The sequence below is a fragment of the Anarrhichthys ocellatus genome, unplaced genomic scaffold (assembly GCF_004355925.1).
Source record: "Anarrhichthys ocellatus isolate YVR2014 unplaced genomic scaffold, GSC_Weel_1.0 scaffold24, whole genome shotgun sequence".
Lineage (NCBI taxonomy): Eukaryota > Metazoa > Chordata > Actinopteri > Perciformes > Anarhichadidae > Anarrhichthys > Anarrhichthys ocellatus.
The window spans coordinates 11,841,228-11,863,675 of NW_022280054.1; the positions used below are offsets into that span (position 1 = coordinate 11,841,228).

The window sequence follows — 22,448 nt, forward strand, 5'->3', positions numbered from 1 at the left end:
TCACTTGGACCTTATTGGTTCTGGCACATGCTGAATCACCTCAGAAACACACACACACACACACACACACACACACATTGATGTCCTCTCTGTGGCCTTATATGTGTGTGTTTGCAAAATATGGTGATTTATTATTATAGTAGCGAGGGCAAATAACCACGACAGGAATACAGCTACCGATGAACTCGTTCAACTCAACACCTTGTGATTTGAAGATGATAATTTTATTTGTTTTACTTGAGAACATTGTCGACATGATTACGCCTCAATAGCTACGAAAGCTACTGTGTGTACAAGCTACAAAAAGCAGAGGAAGTGGTTTCACATGCATGTGCACAGTCAGACAGATAAACCCTGTAAATACAGTGTAGCTTTGCAAACAGTTTATTTGATTTCTACTGTAAATCCAATAACTCGGTGTGAAGCATGTAATGTTTAGTTTGTGTTCCCCGTGTAAACGGTATTGATTTAACCATGTGGTCATGTTTTGGGGCCAGTGGGTGTGTTGTTTTAGTGCATTACACAGAGAGGTGCATTTAACATTCTGTCCCCATCACGGATATAAGTGGGGTGGACTAAACCGTAAAAACAGACCAACACTGTAAATTGTGAACGACTGGCCGAGGCCTTTATGTCCTTATGTCAGAGACGGGCTGTTCTTTCTGATTGTCGCTGTTTTTGTACGTGCAAACACATCAATGTATGTTCACACAGGTTCAACAGTGAATCTGTCCCACCGATGGAGTTTTAATGACTTCTCACCAATACAATAATCACCGTCATGTCAACGCTGATTACAAAGTGTTTCTCCTGGCGTAACAGTGACGTTGTCCGGGGCTTTACGTGGGATCGTCTTTGTGCTTCTGCCAACGTCCTTTGATGCTGTGCAGAACAACAGCATCAAACGCAGCCTTCTTTAAGAGCAGCGGCCGTAATGAGCACTGAGAGAACTCTGACTGTGATGGGAAGTCTGTCTCCGTCCAGTCTAACACTACAACGCTGTTGCACTCAGACCTGCCAATCAAACCAATAGCTACACGACACGGAGGCGCGAGGGACCGCTGCCTCCTTGCTACCATGCCAACCATGTATTTGTGTGTGTACATGTGCAGCTTGTGCGTATATATTTATATATATATATATATATATATATACACAGTATATGTGTGTGTTTGTGTGCAGGTGTTGCAGAGCAGTTTGCCATAGCGGAGGCAAAGCTGAGGGCCTGGTCGTCTGTGGACGGCGACGAGTCCAACGATGACTCATACGACGAGGACTTTCTGCCCGCCAACGAGCCCACCACACAGAGCACAGGTACACACACACACACACACACTAAATCCCATTTGTTTCCTTCATATTGTCCCTCTCTATCCTAATACCTCACCCTCCTCTCTCCCTGTATCTCTCCTTGTCCCAGTGCCCTAGTTTTCATCCTCTCTTTTTTTTTTTGTTCCTCGGCGCAATTTGATATCCCTCCTGCAACTTTAATATCATTTCCTTTGCTGCGGAGACAGTATCTGTGTGAGTATGGTGTGCGAGCAGGTTATAAATACACAGTGTATTTGACCGTGTGTGTGTGTGTGTGTGTGTGTGTACACCCGTGCTTTCATCTTGATTACACTGAACCACCAATAACCTGAACTGCAGCTAATAACATTGGTGCACAGTGGTGCTTCTCCGTCTTCATCTGTGGCTTCGTGCTCTCTGGATGAAAGGCCGTTTAGTGACTGGAGCTTCACGCGTACCAGCCGGCCTGTATACGACGCTAATCCACTCTACCTCTTTGGACTGAGGGCCCATTATTTAAGACTTTGTGGTGGACAAAATGTGGAAAATCAAAGATGATAATTCGTTTCTCTATCACGTCACATTTTCATTTTTGCAGCTGGTTTCTTATCACTATTGTCATTTCTAATACATACATTATTTATTCTTTCTCATGATTTTCCACTGCTGGTATTTTTCCTTCTTCTCATTGACATATTTCGGTAAATACATCTGTTTACTCAGGGTTTTTAACAGGTCCTGTTACCTTCAATTCTGTATTGGTTTTTTTTTTTGACGGTATTTTGCCGTTACTTTTCAGTCATTTTTTTTAGTGAGTTTGAGCTCCTGTTGCCAAACCAGAGCAAACCTATTCTTCTTAAAGGCACCCAGTGGAGCTAAAGTTACATTCAGCAAAACATTTTTGAGGACTAACAAATGTAGTGATGGATATTTCTTCCTCACATCAAGTGTGTCTTTTTAAAAAGCTGCATTGTTTACATCTGTGATTGTTAGCTAGCGGGCTTCTTTTCTTGCCTTTAGCTGGTGCATCCCTACGTTTCTTGTGTTACTGCCGCCAACTATCGATCTGTGGAAGAGCATGAAACTCTTGTTCGGGCATAATTGTACATAAAAAGTCGAAGATGTATAAATAAAGACTGGAAAGAAGCAAGTTGATTTTGCTGATGCTGCAACCTCTCGGTGACCCGACAGGAGGCTCGGTGATCTCGTATTTCTTCTCTCGTCAATGTTCTTCTTCCTGCATGACTTCATGCTCACAGTGTGTTTCCTTTCCTCTAGATGTGTCATCGTTTCCGCCTTACTTGAAGGACCTGATCCACAGTCAGCTTTGCCAACATCTGGGCCTGCGAGGGCCCTGTGGCGAGGGAGGAGGAGGAGGAGGAGGAGGCGGCGGCGGCGGCGGCGGCGGCGGCGGCGGAGAGGGAGGCGGCAGCGGAGAGCCCTCCCCCACGGCGGGCTCCCCGGACACCTTGGGCTCCAGCCTCTACAGCCTGGACGACCACCATCCACTCCTGCGCGACCTGGGTGGCCACCGCAGCAACCACTCCTACAGCAACGCCGCCGAGCTCGCCGCCAAGATCCTGGCGGCGCTGCAGGGAGGGGAGGAGCTGCTGCTGGCCCGGCTTCAGCGGGCGGCTCAAGGCGGGCGCGGCGGAGGCGGGGACTGCGGCTTCCACAGCCTGGGCGGGGGAGGGCGGGGCATCAGGCCCTGCGGGGGTCAGGACTCTCCATGCTACTCTTATTCTGACACGTACCTGTCACCCGGCGAGGACGACGACACCCCCTGCAAGGACTATGAGAGCACCGTGTGCCAGGTGGAGGCGGAGGGAGCGGAGTACCCGCCCGCCTACGACCCGCGCAGGAGGGTCTCCGATGTGGCCTCCTCCGGGATTGTGTCTCTGGATGAGGAGGATGAAGAGGAGGAGGAGGAGGATGAAGAGGAGGAGGAGGAGGAGGAGGAGGAGGAGAGGGCAGGAGAGCCCAACAACAGTGTTTAATCCCTCCAAGCGCTTTTTTCTTTTTTTTTTTGCAACAACCTCCCCTTTCCTCCATGGCGTCTGAAATGTTTGAACTGCCGCGCATGCTGTTCCCCCCAAAGACTGAAACATAAAACATCCGTCTTTGCCTTACTTGCAGCATTTCAACTCCTCCTTTCCACCTCGTGACTGCTTTGTCGCCATTCGATGTATCAACTCTATTTTCCTTGAAGGCGTCCAAACAATCTTTTTTATCGGTGTGAGAACTGGACATCAGTCCAGCGACAGTGCTCCTGGGGAAGCACGCACGCGGGACGCGGCCTCCGTCTCCGTCTCCATCCTGGCCGGCGGAGCGACTGTAAAAAAAAATGGACGCCACTGACCGGGCAGACAGAATGAGTCCGAAAGTCAACTTATCTTTGCATGTGTGTTGCAAGTGCTGAAATCGACGGGCTGAGACGGTCTTGAGCACGGTTTGCAATCTCAGCTGTCCTGTTTAACCCCCCCCCCGCCCACCACCCCCAGATTCTACCATGGGAGGGAGGGTCATACACTGCGTCCTGGGACCTGCCCTTACCTCCCTCCCTCCCTCCCTCCCTCTCCCCTCCTTTGCAAGAGACAACATAGCATCCTCCTGGGCATGGCTTGCTGAGTATGCCAAACTATCTAATCCTGTCACTACCAATTATGAGCAAATGCTGGAATGTCTTGAAAAGTGACAGGACATAGTATGTATTTTAAAATAACAACGTTTATAAATGAAAAAGATTTGTCACAAATGATATAACAGAAATGATATGCTTTTATTGTACTAGTTTTCTATCACTCAAACATGTTGATGTTCACATTATTCCAAACATCATTATGATGGACATCTGCCATAATGACAACCATAGCTACTGGATATTCTTAAAGGTTCTGTGGATTCCTGCATGGAAGACACAAGAACTGTGGTTGTCTTAAACAAAAAAACAACCGCAGCGACGACGACAAACACGAACCGAATGTTCCTGAAGTGACCCTTCGGCGGTAGGTGATCGGCAGAAAGCGGCGCAGGTGGAAAAAGACGGGAAAGTGTTTTTTCCGTGAAGAGATGACGTTGCATCGGAAGATTTTCTATATTTTTGTATGCGTTGTCTTGCTTTGATCTCTTCGCCTACGCGGCGTGCCAGTGTATGTGGTTTTTTGCACGAAGCTAATGTGGCTGTAGATTTCTCCTTTTCTTCGTTATCACTGTGTGATATAGTTTACTGGGAAAAACAAGAAAAAGAAAATAACAATACAAATGTGAACAAAAACGTTTTTATTTCAAAAGAGAATACTGTGATACGGTTCGTTAAAGCCTTTGTCATGAAGAGTCAAACTTCAAAATGCTCTTTCCTCTCATGTTAACTCCTGAAAAGCTTTGCCTTTTTATTCAATACTTTTCCTTCTTTTTTTATGACATTTGCAAAACGTCATTGTTTATGTGACACATGAAGGAACTCCCATGTCCGTGGGGATGTGAGGAGCCCTGTTGAGGTTCTCCCAGAGGGACCGTCATTCATACAACTCAGGAAAATCCCATTGGACCAGAGCATCACCCATAACACCACCTGTCTCTCATCCTCCATGAGTGCGCTTGCGTGTGCGGTTTCGGTGTGTGTGTGTAGAAAAAGCCTGGTGTGCGTAGTTATTTTCTACAAATAAAGCACAGATTCAGTCCCCACATCCATCTTTTAATGTTTGACTGTTTAGCAGAGCCTCAACGTGCGAGTCCCTATGTTTGCGATTTGTGCAAATGTGTGTGTGAAATTGTGTGTGTGTGTGCGTGTGACTGTATTGTAAGATGTCAGCGAGCTCGTTAAGCTTGCCCTGTACATCCATTCCAAAACCCCTCCAATGCAGCGATTCCCTTTAAAACAGTGTGTGGTGTAGCTGAGCTCTCGTTGGAGGTTGAATTTTTAATGCTGTGAAGAATAAATAAAAGCAAAAGGTATATAAATCTGGAAAATTATTTTGAAAAATACAAACAGGATGACATCAGACTAAATCCTACATGTTAAACGAGGAGTCCCAGTCAGGGGGAGTTGGAAAAGACAGCGACAACTCAGGGGTGAAGCTGTGCCTTTCATTCGTCACCTTTGACCTCCCAAGTTGTCCCATCATCATCACCATCTTCCACGCTGTCACTCAGGCCATAGCTTGGCTTCCTTCCTCTTCTCCCTTGTTTTTTGTTCTTTTGTTAAATCAGCAGATGCAGAGTAAACCCCTTCCTGTTGCACCTCCCTGTGTGTTTTCTCCCGCCACAGATGGAGGTTACAGCGGGCCGATTTGCGTCACCGTCCTTCTGCTTGACATTAAAAGCCGGAGCGATGCTGGCGAGGTTGTGCTTTTTGTCCTGACGTGGTGACGAGTGCATTGTCCCCGTCCCCCCCCACACACACTCCCCTATTTATCAGTTTTCTCTGTCCACCACAGTGCATTCGCTCTGTCTGTCTCTCTGAGTGTCCTCCATCCTCTCTCCCCGAGCTGTGTGTGTGTGTGTGTGTGTGTGTGTGTGTGTGTGTGTGTGTGTGTGAGAGAAGACGGGCACCTTGGTGTGATGCGTTTTTCATTCACCCAGCTGTCCCTCTCTCACATCGACACGCATGTGTTTTCCTCCTGATGAACGTGATCAGGCTCAAACCCTAACCACGTCCTAAATCTAATCTCAAGCCCTAGAAATCAAAGTCCTTTGCAGAAGTAGACACTTTCTTCGTCTTTCCATCCTTGTGAGAATATTTTGTCCTCCTGAGGATAGAAATAGAAGAGTGCCCGCTGACACACACGCAGACAGCCTGATGAATGTCTCCCCTTCTCCATCCTTATGTCTCTGTCCTGTCGTCTCCCCCCCCCACCTTCCATACATCCCCACAGGGGGCTTCTTACGTAATCTGAGCGCTACCCTGGCAGACAGGCAATTAGCCCACGATTACAAAACCGCCTGACGAACAGGAGATGCGTATCTCTCTCCTGTCTGTCTTTTTTTATTTCACCCGTGTGTCTTTCCCCCCCCCCCCCCCCTTTGCTCTCCATCTGCGCCCTCCCTTCTCTTGTCTCTCCTCACCAACCACCACCGCATCTTTTGAGGTGAACTGTCCCATAAAACTCTTCGCAGTTTGTGGAAAGCAATGTAGGGGGAATGAAGGGAAGAACACAAGAACGCCCAGCTGTCCTTGAGCGAGACAGATGTCTTGAGAGTGAAACAACAACGCTTCTGTGTGTGTGTGTGTGTGTGTGTGTGTGTGTGTGTGTAGTTTGTTGCTTCAGGCAAGCGTTGACATTGGATACTTATCAGAGAGAAGTGCTCCAGATTCTCCCTGCGAGTGTGATGGTGGGAGAACCCGGCGCTATAAAAAGACATCAAAACATCTGTTGGACAGTGTCGAGGCTGGAGGGCGTATGAATATTCAGTTGGTGGTGCCCCTGTCACCCTATAGCCTACTTACCATTTTAGAACAAAGCCGAAGGGGCCCGGGCACCACCGGCACCCCCCCCCCCCCCCCCGCGGTGAATATTAGGACTGTGAACACAACTGAGACAAACTGCTGCAGGAGCCGAGTATCGTGAGTGCAATCTTCACAGAGAGAGATGGTCTGTGTTTAACCCATATTAGCCTCCCCGAGGAGGCGGGTTCGGGTGCATGCAGCGACACACACACACGCACACACGCACACACACACACACACACACACACACACACACACACACACACACAAAATGGAAAGGCTTGTGAGAGTTCAGAGAGCAAAGCCATACAACTCACCCAGCAGAGACAAAGACAAGCTAGCAGGGTAAGAGGAATATAGATGACCCAAAATGAATGTACTGTCCCATCCACATCATCAGCATCAGTCAAACACACACACACACACACACACACACACACACACACACACACACACCCTCCCTTCTCCTCCCTCTGATATCTCAATCCTGACTTTCATTTTTCTCTTTTTTAATACTTTTCTTCCTCTTTTGGCGGAATGTAATTATTTGAATATTGCCATCTTGGATTTGAAAAATGAATCTTTGTTTGCTGCATCTGATATTATTTCGAGTTAATAAAATATTGTTATTGTTATTTGCAACAAAAAAAAATCTGCTTTGGTGTGATGTGATTATTTTTTACGTCATAAAAGTTTACAAGGTGACAAGGTTTACCACACAGGGTAGCACAATGAAATATAAGCTGTAACCCCGTCACCGTCAGTTAGAAAGAAAAAGAAAATAGTATAAAATAAAATAATATAAAATAAAATTAAATACAATAATATTAAATGAAATAAAATGAAATGAAATGAAATATAAGAATGTATAGAGTTACATTACAGTTGAGAGTTAAAGAGAGATGGGAGGAGATGTGTGCAGAGCTCCATTAATGTCGTGGTTAATGGTCATGATTAGATAATGAACTATTACATTCACCTCTTAACGCCATGTACTACTGGACATTCACTGTGGTGCACACACCATAAAGCCTGCTGCAATTAGCTTCCTGATGTGACGACATCATCATCATTACGCTATTAGCAGGGCAAAGGACAGCAGTTAGAGAAACCACACAAAGTGATGCTGGTCTTAGTGATCCTACAGCAGTATTTCATTTTCCCATGACATCATGGGTCCCCGGGGAGCTGAGTAATCCATGTGGTTGGTAGGGGCTCGGGGGCGGGACTGGATGGAAATATCGAGCAGGACGTGATGGATTTCAAACAAAGCTTGATGTGTGAGATCATCAGGGTTTTGCATCCTTGTACCTCCCAGCTCCGGTTTGCTGGAGTGTAAATAAAATATTCCTTGATAAGGTTTAAAAAAAATGTGTAAATAGAGAAAAGGTTCCATATAAAACAACAACCAAATGAGAAAAGTCTAGCTTTGTTCCTGATGTCAAATCAGGTCGAAGGTGAAATATACACAAACAATGTACCTGAAAGAATGTATTTATGTTCAACGCAGTCCTGTGCCAGATGTCGATGATGGAGAAATATTCAACAACTTCTGAAAATGACTGTCTCACACCTGGTTTGGTCTGGACTTTCAGAACTTTCAATTTGATCCGAAAACAAATGAGGTGTGAAACCTCCTCCTGACCACGGTCCTGACCAGACTGCCTGTCAGACCCGGTTAGATACCAACGGCCTGTACGCTGTTGTAAAACTTCTTCCGCACTGTTGATGCACTCAGCTGTGTTATCACTTACAGTATGTTAAAAAGTCTAAATATGGTATGCGGATAAAAGTCATAAAAAAATAATCTTAAAAGATGTCTACAAAAGTCGTGAAAAAGTCAAATTACATTGTCATCAAAATAAAAAGGTTTTAAAATGAACATCATAGTGTGTCAAAGAAGTCATCATAAACTACATGTAAAAAAAAAAAGAAAAGTCACAAAAAAAGTAGGTCGTTAATAACCCATAGTCTACTATGTGGGAAAAAAGTAATGAAATAATATGTCATAAAAAAGTCATAGTATGAGATTTCTAAAAAAAAAACACCATGTAAAAAAATGTTAAAAATAGTAAAAAAAAAAACTCTTATTGTAGTTTGTCCAAAAAGTCACAGTATTGTATGACAAAAAACATTAATTGGATAATATATCGAAAAAAATCATAAAAAACATATGTCGTAAAGTATGGCATGAAGGAGTCACAGTATAGTATGGAAAGAAACGTCAGAGTATTTTATGTCGAAAAATGTTATATTATAGTGTGTCGAAAAAAACGTGTAGTATTTAATAAAAAAATCACAATATAGTATGTCAACAAAACTTGACATAATAAGTCTGAAAAATAAGCATAAAATGGGGTGATGTCATAAAATATTGAAGAAATTAATTTAAAAAAGACATGGATAAAGTATGTAGAATCCCCATAACTAGTCATAGTAAATCAAATAATGTCATTAAAAAGCCATAGTATAGAATGTTGGAAGAAGGACTTTTACCCGGCCTATCTTAGAAAGGTACGGCCAAAACTGCAGGAACACATCATGTTCAACACATAAGGGGAAATTATATTATATAACTCCTTCACCCCGTTCCAACATGACTACAAACCCCCCCCCCGTCCCCTGCCCTCCATGTGATACATCAGACCACTATTCTATCAGCTGTGGACAAAGTGAACAAATTCAAATATCTGGCGGTAAATATTCACAAGATCCTAACATGTGCTAGCCACATCACAACTGTTGTAAATAAAAGAGGCCCATCAGCATCTGTAACCCAAATCCTCAGTGACTCCTACCGGGGAGCTGCAGCGAGCCTCCTGACATGTTGCTTCATCACCTGGTGTGTCAGCCGCACCAGCATGGACCGCAAGGCACTGGAGAGGGCGGCGGTCACACGGCCCAGCAAATCACTGGATATGAGCTGTCCAGCCGCCAGTGGTGCCTCAGGGGGTCCCCGAGTGTCATTAAGGACCAAACACACTCACAAAACAGTCTGTTCTCACTGCTGCCCTCAAGTAGGAGGTACAGGACCCCCATAAAAAGCACCGGCAGACTGAAGAACAGCTTGTTCAGGCAATAAAGAATAAATAACATAGACACACGCACGCACACACACACAGACACACACACAAACAAAGTGCAATCCAACCCCTGGACAATATGCAACATTAATGTCTGTGTGGTTCTGTCTTTGTTTCCTACAGATGGATATTTTCATTGCTTCTTGTATTTTTGTCATTATATTTATTGTATTATATTTTGTGTGTATTTTTCTATTCTCTATTTATTTTCTTTCTTTGTTGGAGCCTCCCAGAGAAAGACTTTCACAATGATGTACTTTTGAAGGAAACAATAAACATCTTGAATCTTGAATCGTGAATCGTGAATCTATAGTATGTCAACAAAAGTCAAGTATCAAATATTTTTGTTGCGACCATTATCATCAAAATGATTTTAAAACACATGGTTGTGTTTTGTTCTCCCTCAGGTATGAGTGTGACAAACTACAGCCCTCTTGAGGAGTTGTGCCTGTAATCACAACTGTGTCCTCCTCCACTTTGGAAATCCAGATTGGGCCCCTGGTTGGCGGTCAGGAGAGGTTCTGTGTTCCGGGCTCTGGAGACCACAGCGTGCCCCCCAGAGACTAACAGTAGTCCCGGTGGAGACGCTGGACCTCTGGCAGGAGAGCTGAGTGGATGAACTGCTCTGCTGCTGACTGCCAGGCGTTAGAGGAGACAGCTGAGTCTCTGCGTTTACTAAATCAAACCTCTCTGTTTCCTCTCATCCTGCACGTCTTTCAGGTCAAACCGTAGTGAAGATTTTTTTTTAAACATGCTTTGACAAGCAGTTTAAAAAAAATATGCTGTGGAGGATTTATCAATGCATAATATTATACACAAGGACAGATACAAGTGTCATGGTGATGTATGCTGCTTGTATTTACTGCACTGTTTCAGCTTTATAGCTCCCGCTGTGACTGGAGGCTACAGTAACCTGAAGGGCAGGATGACGTGCTGCCGGATGTCATTGTTCACATCCTCCAATGAAAAGAACACACGTACATAGCATTAAAGTATTAATATGAGAGTCTTGAATGTTATCGCTGACATGCAGCACAGCTTGGTGGACAGCTGTGTCGTCAAAAGGCAAACGTCACTTCAATTAAAGCTTTTAAAGATGGATGGTAAAGGTCAACCGGAGCCGTATTTACTTTGGCTTTCGTCCAAATAAAAAACATTTTGCACATTTGGTGTTTCTGAGCTTGACTTATTTCTCTCATGAAGCGCTCTCCGTTTCAGACCTGAACTTTATCTGTTATTCCATTAGCAGCTTTGCTGAACTTAAAAGGCCATTTTTCTCTTGCATTATTGATAAAGTGTCCACGTTGAATGCTCGGCCAGTCCAACGGACGACCTGACCACTCCACCACTCTATTTATGACCACATGCTGGGGGGGGGGGGGGGCCTCTCCAAGTGGCCCCCATTCAGCCTTATCTCTGCTGTGCGTCTGAATAAGAAGGGGTCTCCGCTCCTTATCAGTTTGTCCGTTACATTCCTGGCACCATGCGGCTGGACGGACTGCCATTTATGGCTAAAAGGAGAACACTGCAGAGCCCACGCTGTGCTCCACTGACCCACAATGCACTGGGGCTTTATAAAAACCCACAACAAAGACCCCTGGACAGTTAGAGAGAGCTTATCCACTTTTAGTAAACTCCTGTTTTTGGTCACTATTTATTCTAAGGCGACTTAGCAAACATTACATTTGAGAAAAATAGTGTGGGAGTGTGTTTTCCAAGTGTGTAGCCTACATATCCCCCATCATGGCATCGCTGACATCTTCCAGTCGCAGATCCTCCTCGTCCTACCGCTCATCGTCCCGCTACAGCACCTCCAGCTCCTATCGCTCGGAGGGCTCGCTGGGTGGATCGCCCGATTCTCTGGATCCCCTTTTCGAGCCGTTTCTCGACTCTGCCGATTGCTCCGGTCTGTTTGGAGAGGGGAGCCCCGGGGGAGCCAGCTGCTCGACCCCCTTCAGCAGGCAGAGCAGGGCCTCCTATGGGCACACTGGTGAGGGGAACGAAGGGCAAAAGAAAGCATGCATTTTGCACTTACATGTTAAGTATGATTTAAAGACTTTCCACAGATGAATAACATCAACATTTTACGTTTAAAATATAAAAAACAAACAGTCTGGAGTTGTGTTGAAATGTTGAAATGCATAAAAGGTCATTTTTAATGAAACGTGTGAATCTGTGTACATTCATAAAGGGCTGTAATAAAGTTACATGAGGAAGGTTAAATGAGCCTTTCTAGCATTATCATGCTCAACAGCTCTACTGGAGCAGTCACAGCTTTAGTGTCTTGCTCATGGGAACCGTGGCAGCTTTTCTTCAGGCGCCTTTCTCATTTATGTTTTCCACCAGCAGGCAGGAGGCATTAGTATCCCATTACAGCGGCGAGTTGATTGAAAGAAAAACGCCACAGAGAAAGAAAAAGACCTGCGGCTCAGTGAAAGTAATGAGCCGGAGTCGTGAGAAAGAGAGTCGATACGGCTCCAAAAACGAACAGCAAGGTGACAGAAAATGCATATAAAGTGGAGTGCTAATATAAAACACAGGAACATCTAAAGACTTAATGTGAAACGTTAAAACAGTTCTGCTGCCACACGAATCAGGAACAACCACAATAACAACAAAGATACTACTGGTGTGAAGCTACAGGCGGATTAAATCAAGTAAACCAGGCTTACAATCTGATTTCATTCTGATTTTGACTCATTTGGAGTATTTTTGTCCTCAAATGTCAAATCAAATACAAATACAAGACTTGCATGTGTTTGATGAAACCACGGAGTCTCTTCTTTAGTGAAACATTCTCTCTTTCCAGACAGGCAGTAAACACATAACGCTTCAGTCTCTCATGCGTTTAATGGCTTTGTGTTCTAGTCAGAGCATACAAACAACTGAGCAATAGAGCTTTACGTGACTATACGAAGCCCCAAAGTATAACCTAAATATATGAAATAAATAAAACATCATGAAATACATATGTGTGAATCAATTGTGTAAAATGTTTAAATGAACCATTGTTTGTGAAATGATTCAAGAAAACTATTATTATTGTTATTAAATGTAATTTTGAGTTTAAGTTTGAACATTTATTTAATTATAGTGTCTTCACCAACAGTAGCTTCCCTTCACTGCAGATGTTGTTCCAAGCAGAACTCCTGTTGTTTCTCTGCAGCTCCTGCAGGCGGCGCTGTGACGGGCCGGCAGAGCGGGACAGGAGGCGCCGTGCGATGCCTGGGAGACACTTACTACATGTCCGCTGACGTCAGCCAGTTTGAGCCGCACGATGTGGTGGTGATGGCCTACAACCACCATGTTGTCATTCACGCCCAGAAGGTGTGTGTGTGCGTGTGTGTGTGTGTGTGAGCTCTGCTCAGTTGCATGTTGATCTGCAGCATTAACACATCTTTAAATTGGATTTGATACATGCACATGTAGGATGAATCCAGATCGTGTACAACTTCAGAATAATAATCAGACCAGCAAGCATCAGCAGCCAAATCGGCTTAAAACAACAAAAAAATACAATAAAAGTTCTGCTTCTGATTTGCAACCGCCACACATCAATACAGCAACACAGTCTCACGGCAGAGCGTGAAATACTCGGTTTCGTGTACAGGGACACACATTGTCCGTACTTTCTTTTAGGACGACAGTAAAAACCACTTGTTGATGAATTTAGTTCATGTGCACCGCTATAAAGGGTCCTACTGGACTTTCCACCGGTAAATCAGACAATTCATGTCCTTGTACATGAAACCAATAGGTTGCATTTCGTGGCTATTTCACTATCTGCCATAACACATGGCTGATATAGTTTAAAACCATTTCATTTTAAATGATCAATTGTTGTTTATCAGGCAAAAATTCCATATGAGCTATTGTTTCCAATTTCTTAAGTGTGTGGATTTGCTGAATTTTTCAGTTTATACAATCGCAAATGAATTATAAAATAACTTCCATTAAATCTGAGAACTCATCAGATGATTAAGACAATCAGGAAAGAAAAATAGTCAGTCAGTCAGTCAGTCAGTCAGTCAGTCAGTCAGTCAGTCAGTCAGTCAGTCAGTCAGTCAGTCAGTCAGTCAGTCAGTCAGTCAGTCAGTCAGTCAGTCTCTCTCTCTCTCTCTCTCTCTCTCTCTCTCTCTCTCTCTCTCTCTCTCTCTCTCTCTCTCTCTCTAACAGCTGTCCCCTCCTCGTTCTACAGATCAACCTCTAACCTCTGTCCTGCAGGTACTAGATGATGGAAGCGTCAGCGACACGTTCACCCACAAGTCCCTGTTTCCAGAGGACATGGACCCGTTGTCGGTCAGTGGGACCCTGAACCCCGACGGTACCCTGGTGGTGAGTGTCCGCCGGACCATGGAGCCCCCGGGGGTCCCCACCTACCGCAGTGAAGCTCGCCTTTGATTTGTGGCCTCTATGTTTGTGCAGCCTGTGTCAAACCTTTCCCCCGACATCACCACCTGCACTCAAGAAAGGCCGGCTGTTGAGTGCATGGTGGACTGATAGGGAATATTAAAGTTTGGATCTGTTATGTGATTATAGAATGCTTCAAATAGTTTTGTTGCAGAAAAATGAGACAAAAGTGAAAACTGTTGCTTTCAGATCTACGGGGGAACGGGACGTTACCGTCACATATTATCGAATGTCTTTAATGTTGTTTTTTACTTTTTTCACATTCTTCTTGTATATTAATACTTTTTATAGCAAGTCGTCATCTATGTATGTAGTGTGATGATAAACATGAGGATTTGTTATTTTCTCAGACATGGAATAAATATGAGTTTTAACCCCCCAAATATATATTCATGAAACTAGTTTATTTTTATTTGTTTAATGTATTTAGTTTCCCGCTCTGTCATTGGTCAGAGGGAACAGGCCACAGAGTAGAAGAGCTGCTGTTAGAAGGTAAAAAGAAGGGTTTGTGATCCTCACACACTCACTCAGGGTGAATGTGTTTGACCTGAAAGACCTGTTTTACTTGAACTTAAATCCAGACAAAGTAAGTCATCAGATTTGACTTCTCTTCTGAAATAAACGGTTGATTATTAGCAGCGTCGGCTCTGACAGCACAGACACTCATCCCGAGCCACTGACGATACTAATCGAGGTAATCGGACTGACGTGAGTCTTTAAACAGACGCGAGATGAAACCTCACGCCCGTCACCACTCATCTCCTCTACCTGCGTCTGCAGCACAAACATATAAAACACAATGACAACACAATGGCACCCGGCATGACTGAAGAACAAAATGTCTTTTTTCTAGTTCGTCCAAATCCAAAAACACAATCATTTAAAACTGTATTTATTAGATTGTTTGGCCACTTGCAGAATAAACATCCAACACCCAAGTATCATCACCCGACCCGGTCTCCTGCAAAACCACGTTCCCATAAAACAAAACTACACTCAATGATGTTTTGAGGAAAGCGTATTTTCTCAATGATTACTGTCGCAGTTTTTAACACCAGGTTTATGTCATACATTGAAACAAAACAAAACGCAACAAAGCTTCTTAGGTTCAGTATAAAACATCATGGTTTGGCTCAAAATAACAGTTTGTTCTGTTATCCAAGTTATGGACGTAAATTAAAATAATTGAACACGGACAGCTGCTGGGTGAAGGTCCTGTGTTAAAAAAGGATTTGTTTTTTGTATCATCATAGCTGAAGATACATGTTACAGAACACGGCAACATCACTTCACACCCTCAATTATGAAAACATAATTATGAAAAAAATATAAATTTTCTTTTTATTCAAAACGTTCTGTGCTTTGCTCGTGCAAAGGCTAAAGGAGTTTTAAAACAAAGCCATGACAGCTCACTGATGTTTGATGAAGGTTAACAACACATTCCTAACATTACCTAATAATTCTAATGTTTGTCCGTTTTACACATGATGTAACGGGCAGACAGCACATGTACTTAGTGTACTGTTCTGATGTTCTGATGTTCTTCTTGTGTGATGTTGATGAAGACAGAGTGAACTGTGTCTGCACCTCTTACCGGCGATCAGTCTCCACCGTAGCAGTTACTGAAGAAGGAAGACTTTCTTTTCTTTCTTCTAGTGGGACCTTTATTTAATATTCATCAGAAGGAGAGCGCGTCAGCGTGGACAGATGGCGCTCTGCTCAACGCCGCTCGAGTGTTTCGAGTGTTTCGAGTGTATTCACCGCGAGAGAGATGAACGACTGCAGGGCTGCTGTCGGGCTCAGTTTTGGGGAAAACTTGCGCTCACTCACTCACACACACCCCGCTTGTGTAACAGGATATCACCATGTTGGTGTCACATCGCTACCTCTATTAACTGGCAGTTAGATTAGAGTGATTTATAGATTACATGGGGTGCCAACCACAACAGAATCCTGAGAAACTAGAAAGCCACACGGAGAATGCAGACTTCGGCCGATCCCAATAGTCCCAATAATCCCAATAGTCCAGTCTGTCACGACATGAACATCTGAAACCACAAACAGAATATAGGTCTGGATATATTTTCAGAACTATTAATTCACTTTAGTCATGACGGGTTTGTGCACGCAGGATGAATACAGCTTCTTTTGTCATAGACACCCAAACCCCAGCTCCTACTGTCCTCCTGCATGTGTCCATGAGCCAGACACTGAGCTCCTCAGTCGCCCACTGCTCCTAAATGATTGGTGCAGAGGTACTATGCACCTGTATGTGTTTATGACTGAAATAAAGTTTTTAATTCACTGAGCGACGGAGCAGCGTCCTACTTAACGAATGAACTCGTTCAGCTCATTAAACTTTTTTGTTCTTGCATTGCACTCTCCACCCACTGCAGTCCAGATGCTCACCCCTCATTCACACGCAGCAAACAGAATGGAGAGTGTGTGTGTGTGTGTGTGTGTATGATGAAGCAGCAGACGGATGGGGACAGAAAATCACCGACAAAGAAACGAAGGCGTAATCGCAAAATTGAGACTGTGAAAAAGTGTGCGGCTGCAGATCATCAGCGAGCCAACTGTTGCCCTGAACACTCCCCACGGGGGGACACATCTAAAGCACACAATCGTCTGCATTACTGCCACTGATGTGCTGCACTTGACTAACTTCAATATTTTGGGATTTTTAATGGTTACAGAACTTCAGCAGCTGAATGAGACAATGAGGACTCAAAATGTACCATTAGGTATAAAGAGAGGACTCATTGGTGAGCAGAGGGATGCTGCTGCCCCCCCCCTCCCTCCCTCCAGCTCACTGTTAGGGCTGGATGTCTGTGTCCCGAATACTCGCATGGCTAGATGCTCTACAGAACACGGACATGTGATATTTCTTAACTTTCCTGCATTAACGAGTTGAAAAGAATACGAACGCACCATTAAACTCACCAGCTCGCAATAGAGTGACTTGCAAACAGATCTATGTCACGGAGCCCACACTGTCACTAACTGCACCTCCTTGCATATTATCACATTTTGGGGAAAAAGAAACGGTGATGTCACAGAGACAGAAGGGTCTACAATATATATACACACAAGTAGATGAGAAAATCATGCACCTTATACACATCAACAGTCTAAGTTAATGTGGATACAGGATGCTCTCTTCTGTTGAAGATGAAAAGGTTTATTCACTGAGGTCGCAGGGCTTAAGATACCCTATACATGTTGTTACGCACTTTAAAATGAGAGCTGTGCGTCATTTTCAGCCCTACAGAACATTTGTTGTGTCCAGCACTTTACTACCAATAAAACGTCATTCAAAGTGTCGTAGCGGCCGATTTCTTTCGGTCGGAACTCGGCGGAAATGCAAAGAAGGAAGGACAAATACACCCAATGCTGCATTGAAACAGATTCTAAAGGTGCAGGGGAAATAAAAGTATATTAAGCCTTGGGTAGATTGAATTATGGGTATAAATCTGCTCATTGAACATGCAGGGTTAGGAACAAATCTCGTGTAAAGCCGCCCTGTGCCATGAAGAGATCGGGGGACAGAATGAACTTATTGGGACATTATTGGGACATTATACTGCGTTTGCTTCCCCATGGGGAGAATCAGCGGAACACAAAAACAACACTCCAGGTGCTTTCCAGCTGTGACTGAGGGGCAAAGCAGAGGACCCACAGCTACAGTCCCCCAAGACATAACAGGAAGTAATCTTCAACAAAATCACTGTTTGTTAAAATCGCATTTATTCATCCCTGATATACAAAACAATGGTTCATTTTTTTTTTCCTGTGTGAAAAATATCTCTAGATTTTGTTGAGCTCAGTCTGGTTTGGCCCTCGGGGGGTTTGCCCGTAGTGGAGGCCTTCAGTAGTGGAGGCCTTCAGTACGATGTAGTCTGTGAGGAGTGGATAGAAGATAACCCTCAACAGCTGATGCGAGGATCTGGTCCTATCGAAGCCCCTCAGACTGAAGGAGAGGAAGATAGAACTGACCCAGCGTCAGTGCTTCAGGACGGGCTTGTATGACAGATTCACCACAGAGCCTTTAAAGACCAGACGGGGAAGGTTTCCCAAAAGCCAAAACAAAGGCTGACCAGCACCCAAAAGGTGCAAACAGTGTTTCACTTAAATATCTTTACGCTGATTCCCGTGAGATCAAATAAAAGCTTTTATTGAGGCTTCTGGGGAAACCGTCCCGCTGAAAACCGTCATTCAAATATCACTTCATCGCACACGAGCTCCTCATATACAAACATCTTTTTACACTTTTCAGGTTTCTTTACAAAAATAAGGTTATCTTGCGTTCACGACATCGATTAACACGGAGTTACAAAGTGAGATGAACAGTTATTGCACAAATCGATTACCTACGAGTGGATCATCCATAAAAAGAAAATGAAAAACGTCATTTTATACAAACTTCTACTTTGATTAATACAGACTAATAAATATGCATCGACCTCGGTCTACGGCTGCCTGGTAGCGAATGAGACGAGGAGGAGGAGGAGGAGGAGGAGGAGGGCTCTGACAGGAGGCAGGATACATGAGAATCGATGAAGAGCACAAACAAATGACGAGTGGATCTCAGTCAGTCCCTGGGGGGGGGCTGACGACAATGACAGGTTGCCATGGTGACATTTGCACAACCCGCTGACCCCCCCCCCCCCCGCTTACATATTTGTGTGTGAAAAGTGCCTCGTCTGCATGCATATGGCTAGAAAAGGAACATCTCACAGGTGGATTTGTTATTCCTGTTGATGAAGAGGAGTCGATGAAGGCACTTGTGGAATGTCACCAAACAGACGTCATGCTGGTCCCTTCAACATTAACTTACAGCCCCCCCCCCTTATCTCGCTCCATTGCAAGCCTTCACCCCGTTAGTGTTATTTGCACTTTACATATAATTTCAGACAGCATGTCAAAAGATTTAAAACAGACATAAAATACAGCATTATCTCTTTGAAATCATCAAATGTCAAAAATTACTCAACAAATATCATAAAAAGCCCCCCCACCCCAAAATCTCTTTCAAAAAGAGATTAGTCAACAATTTAAGATTGGTTAAGATGTTAAATATGATTTTTACATTACAGGATGTTAAATATATTAATCTGTGAGTTTGCTCAGACCCCCCCCCCCCCCCCTCAGTGAGTGAATGGAAGACGCTGATCAAAGTGACTAACAGGAGCAACTGTAACTACAGAGAACACACAGGCACGACATGGCCGACAGACTCAACAACATTCACCGTTTCTGTCAAGCTTTTGTTTTTGGTACATTTTGATCGTATATATATTTATGTAAAATAAACTCACATGCACTCTGTCATGCGAAGCCGTGCTGTTTTACTGTGTGCGTTTTACTTCCAGTAAAAATACCCCCCCCCCCCCCCATGCAGTGCGTCTATGAAGCTGGGTGGGTGTGTGTGTGTGTGTGTGCACATTTAAGGCGGACGTCTGTGCCTCGTCCAAGAAACTTAAATAAAAGATTCAAAAAGAAAGGAGTGTCTTAAAGGACGTACGGTCAGATATGGAAAAGATGGAGAAACAAATCAATGTGTTTATGTCGACGAGCAGAGAGAGCGCGCCGACGAGCCTCAAGCATTATGGCAGACATGAATTATTAAATACACAGTACTTATACATCATCTGTCATGTCAGACTTGCTGAATCAGAAACCACGCCGCCAATTAATCATTCATTCACCCCAGAAACAGATTCAGTCGGTCAGCTACGTCCGGCGAGCAGCTGGAGCGATAATTTAGTCGTGATCTGGAGGTATGGAGGGTGAAGACGAGCTACATTTCATAAGTGGTTATTCTACATTTTGCTCCCAGTTATGGATTTCCTTTAGCGTTTAATCTCCCTGTTCAAGCTGATTCTGCTCACATATTGTCATCTGACTGCTGGACATGTGGAGTCTGGCTGGACCATGACATCATATAGCTGATGGGGGGGGGGTGGGGGGTGGGGTGTTGGCTTACCTCCATTACTATCAAAGGCAGATTGATGAGAGGCCCCACAGCAGCTGGTTAGGTAATGATTTCTTCATTCTTTCAGCCGTCCATTTGCCCCCCCCCCCTCACTTCCTGCCCTCTCCCCCCACAACCGTCTCTGGAACGGTTATTAAGAGCTATATTTAGATAAGCAGAAAAACCTCGCCTCCCGGAGTGCATCGCCCCGGTCTTGTGCATCGCCCCCCCCATGTGTGTGTTCTACGTGTCTTATAGTGATGTAAGGCCCGTAGCTCTGCGGGATGAAAGGAGTGCACATTCTATATATATGTGAAGGGCTACGGATGCGTCCGCCGCTGCCAACAGGCACGTCTGCTTGCATAGACTATACTCGCAAATCTGACCATTAAGAACTCGGGAGTGAAGAGATGAGAGGACCGGAGGAGAAGAGGTGTACTGGAAACAAGTAAATGCATCCGACCCCTTGTAGTCCGGTGCTTCTCAATTAGGGCGAACTGTCGCGTAATATACAAAGAAATGGAGCCGCGGCGAATTCCAGTTAAACCCAGACCACCTGATCAGTCACAAATACAATGATTCAAGCTGGAAAAGAAATGCGTAAGAAAATAAATCATATAAGAAATGTTGCTACCTCCCCTCTTCTCACTTCATACACTCACACTCACAGTACACGTTATTCCTCCTCGTCATCGTCGCTGAAGTGGAAGACTCGTTCAAAAGATGAACTTTCTGCAGAAGCTGCGAAACTTTGATCTCAACTCAAAAGATAAACAAAGTCTGCTGAAAGACAAAGAATCCCTTTTAAAAAAGATTTCACCCCCCCCCCCCCCCACCAAAACAATATTGAATCCACATTCGCTCTGCTGTGGGTTCCCGAGGGTAAATGGAGAGCAGGGCACAGGTTGAGTTGTGTTCCTCTACCCTGCGGAGTGTCTGGATTGGTCAGTGCAGGACTCCTGGATGAGAGCACTGGTGGGTCCATGACGCAAAAGTCGACGGTGGGGAGGAAGAGGAGTAGATGAGGAAGAGGAGTGAGGAGCTACAAAGAGGCTAGCAGTAGGACTCTTTCCAGGATTAAATATCGATCCTATGCCCTGAGGATTCTTGCATTTCCGTGGCTTTGGGAGATTAAACATCGCAACGCCTCCTCCTCCTCTACCTGCTCTTCTTCGTCCTCCTCCACTTTCCCCCTCACTGGGATTTCTCGTCGGACTCGGAGGGAGTGTGGTCGCGGGGCAGCGACAGGCTCTTGTGGCGATCCCACAGCTTGTGGAGCTCGGTGGCTTCGTTCTCGCTGCTGCTGGTGCCGCTGTCCCGGAAGCTGGCCAGAGGAGGACGCACCTTCACCCCCTTCACCGTCACGGAGCCCTCGATGGCTTTACGGAGCTGGATGGAGAAAGACAAAGAGCTCAAGTCTGGAACACTCATGCAGGTTACACGCCAATGAGGCTATGCACGCCTGAACCAACCACAAGCTAAGGCTTTTAAGAGTCAGAGTAGCCTAACAGCACATATGGCTTGAATATACAAGTAGCAAACTTTGGATAAGACACTTTATCTCCACCAGTGCAAAAGGTCTAGCATTGCATCATGGGAGAATAGTGTGCATCAATAGAAAGTGACTTTGTATGTATGAATACTGTCTGGTTTGAGTATTGTGTGTGTGTATATATATACACACTTTCATCCATGAGACTACAGTACGTTTTACATTTGGTCACGTGAGTTGTTTTGTGCCTTTGTGCCTACATTGCACTATTTGGTACAGGGATTTATACAGTGCTTTATTATGCCGTTTTTACAGGTTTGTACAGGTTTTGGCACGAGTGGACGAGTGGAAATAGAAGAGCTAACCCTGACGCTGTACAGGCCTCGCTCTACAGTGAAAGATCATCACAATCTGAAGCACTGGCACACCAGACAGTTTCTCTTTGGCACTGGAACCTCTTTTCCCGAAACGTATCAGAGGAAAATAGATCACGGTCAGAGGGCAGCGTGCGCTGAAAGTGAGGTCGGAGTGACGTTGACTTATGCTGCTGTTTGCTGAATCATTTCACAGAAAGTAGGAGAAGAGAAATGAGAGGGAGAAATGACTGCACATGTATTAATCTCTGCGGCTCCGCCTTGCCACCTACGCACCGGAGAACTGGAAGTAGATGAAAGAATGTCCAGTCACGGGTCAGACCTGCTCTGTCACAGTACGAACTGCAGAAATGTTCAGTAAAATGGAGGATTTATGCAG

At 44.6% G+C, this 22,448-nt stretch overlaps 3 protein-coding genes across 12 annotated transcripts in view; 2 read left to right on the plus strand and 1 right to left on the minus strand.

Moving 5' to 3' along the window:
• fam131ab (family with sequence similarity 131 member Ab) overlaps window positions 1-5,496 on the plus strand; it is a 10,150-nt gene extending 4,654 nt beyond the window's left edge. Inside the window, exons 3-4 of the mRNA XM_031861022.1 lie at window positions 1,183-1,314; window positions 2,569-5,496. Coding sequence (XP_031716882.1) covers window positions 1,183-1,314; window positions 2,569-3,287 — 851 coding nt within the window. The 3' untranslated portion in view covers window positions 3,288-5,496. The remainder of the gene's footprint in view (window positions 1-1,182; window positions 1,315-2,568) is intronic.
• Window positions 5,497-11,420: 5,924 nt separating this feature from the next.
• hspb12 (heat shock protein, alpha-crystallin-related, b12) lies at window positions 11,421-14,866 on the plus strand. The gene is made up of 3 exons (XM_031861278.1): window positions 11,421-11,809; window positions 12,986-13,146; window positions 14,044-14,866. The coding sequence occupies exons 1-3, from the start codon at window positions 11,563-11,565 to the stop codon at window positions 14,218-14,220; spliced, it is 585 nt and encodes a 194-aa protein (XP_031717138.1). The 5' UTR covers window positions 11,421-11,562; the 3' UTR covers window positions 14,221-14,866.
• Window positions 14,867-17,959: 3,093 nt separating this feature from the next.
• The window catches only part of LOC116390797 (chloride channel protein 2), a 140,320-nt gene continuing 135,831 nt past the window's right edge, over window positions 17,960-22,448 (minus strand). For all 10 annotated transcript variants that reach the window (XM_031860857.1, XM_031860859.1, XM_031860856.1 and 7 more), the window contains one exon: window positions 17,960-21,592. In XM_031860857.1, the coding sequence (XP_031716717.1) occupies window positions 21,398-21,592 (195 nt within the window). In that variant the 3' untranslated portion in view covers window positions 17,960-21,397. The remainder of the gene's footprint in view (window positions 21,593-22,448) is intronic.